At 30.3% G+C, this 8323-nt stretch overlaps 1 protein-coding gene across 1 annotated transcript; it reads right to left on the minus strand.

Moving 5' to 3' along the window:
* Nucleotides 1-5491: 5491 nt before the first annotated feature.
* LOC102600082 (lectin-domain containing receptor kinase VI.4-like) lies at nt 5492-7959 on the minus strand. Its single transcript, XM_006359488.2, has one exon. The coding sequence runs from the start codon at nt 7779-7781 to the stop codon at nt 5760-5762; it is 2022 nt and encodes a 673-aa protein (XP_006359550.1). The 5' UTR covers nt 7782-7959; the 3' UTR covers nt 5492-5759.
* Nucleotides 7960-8323: the final 364 nt, after the last annotated feature.

Genomic DNA, 8323 nt, shown 5'->3' on the forward strand with positions numbered 1-8323 from the left:
AAAACCTTTATTTAAAAGAGAAATAATCATATCAAAGTTAAGTCGTTATAAGTTGACCTTGAAGTAGCACATGAGAGAGGGGGTAAAAGGGTTGCTATATACACCATAACTTAAAAGGATGATTTGGACTTTGATTTTTGAACTATTCAACTTTTTTAGAATAACAAACAAGCAAGAAGATCCACAAAGACTTGGGAGTGTTTGAATTGGTAGTCTAAGACCTTATTTGTTTGGACTAGGGATGTATATGGTCGGGTTGGTTCGGATTTTTCAAATATCAAACCAAATCATTTGTGTCGGATTTTTGAATTTGTAAACCAAACCAAACCAATAAAACTCGGGTTTTTCAACCTCGGGTTTTTTCGGTTTTTTTTCCGGGTTTTCCAGATTTTCGGGTTTTTTCAGTAAAGTATTCATACAAACGTATAATTTACTTGTACTTCAAATATTTATTTAATCCTATGAAAATACAACTATCTAAGTGTTTCTTAAGAAAATAACACACAATATGATATGATTAATGACACTAAAATATCCAAAAAAATAATAATAATGAAATCGCGTAAAACAAATATTGCAAATTAATAAGTCATAATGAAAATGATCATAATTTAAAAGTACTAAATCATGCTAAAATAAGTTTAATAAGTATTAGTTACATGACTAAATATTCAAGAAAATTAAAATTAGATTATGTATTTTGATTGTCTTAACCTATGTAAAACTAAAGAACAAATATTCAATATTATTGTCATTCTTAGTGTTGAATTGATTTTCTTTTTTCCGTTAGTATTAATTTGATTTTGATTTAAGCTTTATTATAATTACCAATATCTATGGACTATAATTTTATTAGGTCATTAAGAATTCTAACTTTCAATCATGAAATAATATATTAAAAGATAAAAACTATGAAAAAATATAAGAAATATTTAAAATTATATCAAAGTAAATATTTTTATGTACAAAATAAAATTTTAAAATTATATATAAATTCGGGTTGGTTTGGTCTTAACCATTAACAAAAAGTGTGAAAGTAACAATCGTTTAACCATTAACAAAAAGTGTGAAAGTAACAATCGTTTAACCATTAACAAAAAGTGTGAAAGTAACAATCGTTTAACCATTAACAAAAAGTGTGAAAGTAACAATCGTTTAACCATTAACAAAAAGTGTGAAAGTAACAATCGTTTAACCATTAACAAAAAGTGTGAAAGTAACAATCGTTTAACCATTAACAAAAAGTGTGAAAGTAACAATCGTTTAACCATTAACAAAAAGTGTGAAAGTAACAATCGTTTAACCATTAACAAAAAGTGTGAAAGTAACAATCGTTTAACCATTAACAAAAAGTGTGAAAGTAACAATCGTTTAACCATTAACAAAAAGTGTGAAAGTAACAATCGTTTAACCATTAACAAAAAGTGTGAAAGTAACAATCGTTTAACCATTAACAATAAGACTAGTAAATTTAGTATAGTCTTATTGGGTTATCGGTTTAACCATTAACAAAAATTATAAAACCGGAAACCGAACCAATAACCCAATAAAAAAATTTGCAAAACCGTTTAAAAACCGTTAGCCCAATAACCCAATATCAATAAACCAATAGTGTTTTTTTCGGTTCGGTTTATTGGTTAAATCGGTTTTTGCACACCCCTACCCCTAGTTTGGACTTAATAGAGGTCAGAATGTGAATGGTTCAGATATTAGACCATTAAGTGCATTTACTATTCTACTTAAAAATCTCTTAATAAGTGTGAAAAGGTCTGAATGAATCAGATCTATGACAGAGTCTTATTCTCATTCAAACTCTTTTAAAGACACTTTAACTTCCGAAAAAAATTGTGCTCTATATTTTTTTCTTCAAAATAATTTCAAGCCTCTCTCCTTCTCCAACTTTGTTAGTTATCCAAATTATTTCCCTTAAACTTTTAATTTTTGTTCTTGTGACTTGTTTATCAAGAATTGATAAAAATTATTATAAAGATTTTATTTAATTAAAGTGCAAAACAACTTCATAAATATGTCTTATCATATGATGATGCCTTTATTTTATATATATATACGCGCATTCAAATTCAGATGTCTTAATTTTAATGAAAACAAATGAGACTAAAAATTGTTCTTAGGAGTTCAATTTAGTTTTAGTATACACAAAACATGTGTTATTAAATGTCAAACCATGTTTAATTATTTTTATCCTGTGCACCCTCCACTCATCAACTGACTAATTAGGATAAAAAGCTTTCCATGTTTATATAAAATACTAGTAACGAAAGCCCGGGCGCTGCCCGGGCCCAACATTAATAAAAGTTATATTGTTATTCTCTCCGTCCCATATTAGATGAGAAATCTTACTAAATTTTTATTTTTCTATATTTATTTTGTAGCACTTATTAAATTAGGATAGAATTAATTAATTACTTTTCCATTTACCCTACAATTAATATGACCATTCCTATATTGTATGTGTATTTTTTTGTAACTCATTTGAATGTGCATTGATATAAAGAAAGGGCAAAATGGTGAAGTCTTCCAATGTATTAATGATTTCTTAATCACCGTGTAAAGTTGGAAGTGCCCATCTAATATGGGGACGGAGGGAGTATAGTTTATGTATTGTTATAAAAATAGTAAAGATTGTTATAATATATTTTTGCTCATAAGTGAGCTAATATAGAAACTTATTTGTCATTTGTCTTTTTAATTTCAATTTTAAATAGCAAATAAATGTAGCGATAAGATATAGGGTAGAAATGAAGCATATCTTTCTAAATTTAAGTAAAAATAAACAGAGTAGAAGTAACATTAGGGTTATCGATAGGACGATTCATTCGGTTATTTTTAAAAAAATTATATCATTCAATTTTTCGGCTATTTTATAATGTATAACCAAAATTAAAATTTTAAAATCATCCCAATCCTAATATATGTGACACAAGCAGTACAAAAATTAGTCTTTTTTTTGTTCTCTTGTAGATATTTTAAGTTATTATTTATTGTAAATTATAGTACTTTTTATTAAAGTTTTTAATAACATATGTTACTTTTTATGTTTGAGAGTTAAACCAACTTTTTTTTTATATGTGTTTTAATTTTATATGTGTTTTGTCCTTTTCCAGTTTCAAAAACTAATACTCTCTCCATTTCATTTTATATGTCATTTATTTTTATAAATATATTGGTTATTCCCTCTTCTTATGTCATATATTATGAAATTTGAGAAGTTATTGAAATTTTTATATGATTGTAAAAATATTTTAAATTGTTAGCTATTGTGATTTGTAGTACCTTTTTTTACAGAATTTTGAAAATAATATTTATTACTCTCTTTGTTCTAATTTATGTGGCACATGCAAAATTTCAAATATTAACTATTTTTTATATGTCTCTTTACTATATTAAGTTGTTAATTATTGTATTTTATAGTACATTTTGAACTTAATTTTTAAAGAATATATGTTATTTCCCATGTCCCAATTTATGTGGCATTAATTGATAGATTTGTTGGAGTCGAGCGAATTTTTTTGTTAATTATTGTAATTTATAGTTTCTTTTTCGTCAATTTCAAACAATATACGTTTATCATATAATCCATTTTATGTGGTACCAATAGAATTTAGAGAGTCAATTATATTTTTTATATAACTTTTAAATATTTAAGCTATTAATTATTGTAATGTATAGTATTACTTATATTATTTTTGAATATATATGTTACCTTTTTTATCCTAATTTATATGGCATTGATAGAATTGAAAGTGTCAAATAATTGTTAATTATTGTAATATAGTATGTAGTACTTTTTATGTAGTTTTTACTATTTTAAAGCATACTAAGTATAGTATTACTTATATTATTTTTGAATATATATGTTACCTTTTTTATCCTAATTTATATGGCATTGATAGAATTGAAAGTGTCAAATAATTGTTAATTATTGTAATATAGTATGTAGTACTTTTTATGTAGTTTTTACTATTTATTCACTCTTCTTATATAGTTAAAATAACGTAATAAACTATTCATGAAAAGGCAAACAAACTACACAGTTGACTAATGATACTAAACTTAATTATATGATTGTTTAGTGATACTTAATCTTAATATTATCTTTCTTGGTAGGCAGATAATCAAATTAAGTGATACGTCATATGACTTAAATAGAATAATCATGATATGATCATATGATGACCATTTGTTAAGTGGACCATCATCTAGTAATTTAGGACATCTCTCTTTCGTGATTCAAATTTCCCCTAAGGGTAGGGTACTACAAAAAGGAAATTAATACTAGAATACCAATAAATCTAAAGTATTGATTCTTTCTAGGTCGATGCCCAAACGGTTAATTCTTAATAATAGGTCCTAGATGTTTTTTTTTTTTTTTGGTTCTTCATGTTAATGCATTTGGTTTACCTACAACTAAATTGATCTTTAATTGAATGAACTTTAGATGGATCTGGTTCCAAAGTTAATACCAAATAAAATGATTTCGATTATAAATTTTCGTGCAATGGCTCAGGATAAGGCGGTACTTGTAATATTTTGACATGAATTATGATAGATCAAGTATCTTATTCAGATCTCGAATTCGAATTCTGAGAATGAAAAATCTCCTAGTAGAAAATGCTACACAATGTAATATAAATTAGTTGAACCAAATTGGATATGATGAGATGATTATACCAAAACATTAAAAAAAGATCTACGGCTCTTGTTGAAACCGTGTCATTTAATTGAAGAATTTTAATAATTCAAACGTTGACAGGGAAGTAATTACATGGAAAATATCAGTGCCGTATGGCTAAGGGTTACTGTGTATTTTTGCAAGTGATGGAGAAAGGAGTGGTCCATGTTTGTATGACTAATATTTTTGTTTATGAATATGAAGTCTCCCCTTCACCTAACTTAACTAATTCTAAGTGACGATTCTTAATTCAGAAATGTGTTTCTTTAAACGTGTTTCTCCATCTAGTAAAATCTATTATTAAGAATTTGGTGGTTAATAATAGATGTTGAAATGTTGAAAATTTTTGTGAAAAATACTTAAAAATTTTCATAGCTCGAAACGTCAGAGGTGTCAAAGATATTATTCTTAAAATGGTATTTTATCAGTAAGATGTGTTAACTAGAATTCAACAAACTGTTCAAACATAAACTAGGAGAAGAGACAATGAAATTTAATAATAAAAAAAATTCAGCACAATAGAATATATGAGGAATAATTTATCTTGATATTGTTGTCTCTACCAAGTGAAAGGACTTAAAAATATGTCCATGGATGACATGATAATGGCTGAAGGATTTATCACCCTTTTATTTTAAAAAAAAAACTTATTTAAAGTGAAGTCAATGAAAGTATTTATAGGCAACGAATTGATAGAGATTAACATATGATATGAAGATAATAGCCAATCAAATGAGGTCTGTTACAAAGTTAAATAAATGATTTGTTATAATGAATATTTGCTCTTAAACTGTCTGAATCATGTCACCATTTTTATTACAAATAGATTTTATAACGAATATTCTACATAGATTTTTTTTTTTTTTATAATTACAAATTTACTTTCTAGACTAATTTTATAACTTTTCTTCTCTAAATTACATGGTTTTTGCACTCCAGCTAAGTGAAAATGTTGACTTGAGACTTACCTTTTTCCTAGTTATATATTATTCTAAGCTACTTAATTAATCCCAACAAAGTGGTTAAACAAAACAAAAGAAGAGTGTATGTCCTTTTTACTGAGTTTTCATCTACCAGAATGGAGTGAACTAGATGATGTCTGTCCGACGGATAGCGAACGATGTGATATATTGATTGTATCAGTAGAAAATACTTCCAAGAACTTGGCTGTGATTTCATCAACCCTACCAGATCCAATACAGCTCAACTGCTGCTCAAAAACTGGAAGTGATTCATCTCCATTGAGGTACTTCATTACTTGTCTCATTGTTGGCCTAGCTTCTGGTCTTGGGTGTGAACAAACAAGCCCAAGTCTCAAAATCATTTGAACCTCTTTATCTACATAGACTGAATTCAACCTTTGATCAACTGCATCAAGAATATTACCTAGTTGTAAACATTCTATCACCCAATCAGCTAGTACTAAAGCTCCTTTCCCTGGTTCATAGACAATAGGAGGTCTTCCACTAGCTACTTCAAGAAGTAGTACACCATATGCATACACATCCGTGCTCGTTGAGGCCTTCCCTGTCCGTGTCAATTCTGGTGCAATGTACCCTATTGTGCCAACAACATTTGTTGTGTGTGAATTCTTGCCATGGTCGTATAATCTTGCTAGCCCAAAATCCCCTAATCGACCATTCATTTCACCATCAATTAGGACGTTACTGCTCTTCACATCGCGATGTATTACCACTTGTTCCCATTCTTCATGCAAGTAAAGAAGCCCTGCAGCAATCCCTTTGATGATGTTAAATCTCTGTTCCCATGTTAGAACAATGTCCCTTTTCTGCCTGTAAAGTAATGAATCAAGACTTCCATTTGGGACAAAGTCATACACTAGGAGAAGATCATTCTTGTTCTTGCACCAGCCTTGTAGGTTGATCAAGTGTTTGTGCCTTAACCTGCCTAAGCTTTCGATCTCCGCTGCAAATTCTCTTATTCCTTGGAGAGAATTGCTCGATATCTTCTTCACTGCAACCTCGGCTCCATTAGTAGGCAAAACACCCTTGTAAACAGCACCAAATCCTCCAACTCCAATTAGTTCACTTTCCTTGAATCCCTTAGTTGCCTTGTAAAGATCTCTAAATCGGAACCTGTGAGGACAATCCAGCTCCCAGTCCTCTAGAACTTCATGCTGCCTCATCCTTCTATAGATATAAAATGCTCCAAGGAGCAGGATAACCACGGAGCAAAATGTTCCGATCAAGGCCCTTTTGAGATGGGAATTCTTGGAGGATGTTACCACTTCAGGTGGGGCAACTGGTAGCTTTTCAAGATCTAAAGGATCAGCAGCTCCATTCAACCGAAAACTCCAACCCAAGATGTAATGAGAGCTCGCTTTATCTCCCGTGGCTGCTGAGAAACCAGCATACGTAGTCTCTTTCAACACAGGAGATAAATCTACATCCCGACTGATCAGAGGTATAATTGGCTTTGGAACTTTTATGGGAGATATAGTTACATTTACCACTTTGCTCATTCCATCATAATCGATCCAAGCCTGAATTGATTCTCTGTTTTGTAGATCTACTGGTTTTGTTTCAGAAGTAGCATTATTATAGTAATCAGCTGATTCTGACGTGATATGCCTCATGCCATTTCTGTTAATCCCAATTTGATTTCCACCTGTGTCCACACCTTCGTCATGACCATCCACAGTGTCAAATTCAACCATAAAGATGTGGTTAGTATCATTGCCATCGTTACTACTGTTGACGACTCCAAGAAAATGAGCTCCCTTAGCACCCGGAAAACCCGGGGATGGAGATAAGGTGAAAGCAAATCCAAAGCCACCAGAGGTTTTCTCTAGAGAGACAATGGCGAAGACGAAGTATGTACTAAATGAAGTAACATTTTTAGTACTGGAGTTGAAAATTGGTACAGGATTGGGGTGGAAAGCATGACCTATAACATTTTGTGATCTATTAGTGAGCTTAAGTGCACCATTTGGATTGATAATTGCAATTCCATCTCTAATGATATTTGAGTTATTGAATCCATTGTAAGCAAAATCAAAAGATTGAGCTCTCACAAGAATAGGGCAAAAGATCAATGCAAGAATAACTAGGCTATAGGAATTGTCCATTGAGTCGTTGGAAGTACAAATTGTTAAGTTTTTTGTGCAATATTTATATTCAATTTAAAGAGACAATTATAACATACTTTATATGGAAATGAGCTTGTATTTTCAAAGTCAATGCTTCCTCATTAATTCATGGAGAGACTTTGAAACAAGCAAAGAAAATGGGAATTGGAAGTTTGAGTGTCCAAAGAACCGACGAGAGGGAGTTGCTCGGATGGTAAGCACCCCTCATTTCCAACCCGAAGGTTGCGAGTTCGAGTCACCAAGGAAGCAAAAGGGGTGGGAGCTCCTAGGGAGGGTAAAAAAAAAAAAGTATCCAAACAACCTTTAATTAAAAGAGAAATAATCATATCAAAGTTAAGTCGTTATAAGTCGACCTTGAAGTAGCACATGAGAGAGGGGGTAAAAGGGTTCCTATATACACCAGAACTTAAAAGGATGATTTGGACTTTGATTTTTGAACTATTCAACTTTTCTAGAATAACAAACAAGCAAGAAGATCCACACATAGACTTAAGTGGTTCTATTAAGTTGATTTTGTATAT

This window comes from Solanum tuberosum, unplaced genomic scaffold (assembly GCF_000226075.1).
Source record: "Solanum tuberosum cultivar DM 1-3 516 R44 unplaced genomic scaffold, SolTub_3.0 scf00293, whole genome shotgun sequence".
Classification (NCBI taxonomy): Eukaryota; Viridiplantae; Streptophyta; class Magnoliopsida; order Solanales; family Solanaceae; genus Solanum; species Solanum tuberosum.

Excerpts from the sequence above, each read along its gene's own strand:
- LOC102600082 (XM_006359488.2), bottom strand. The coding sequence starts at position 7,781 with ATGGACAATTCCTATAGCCTAGTTATTCTTGCATTGATCTTTTGCCCT.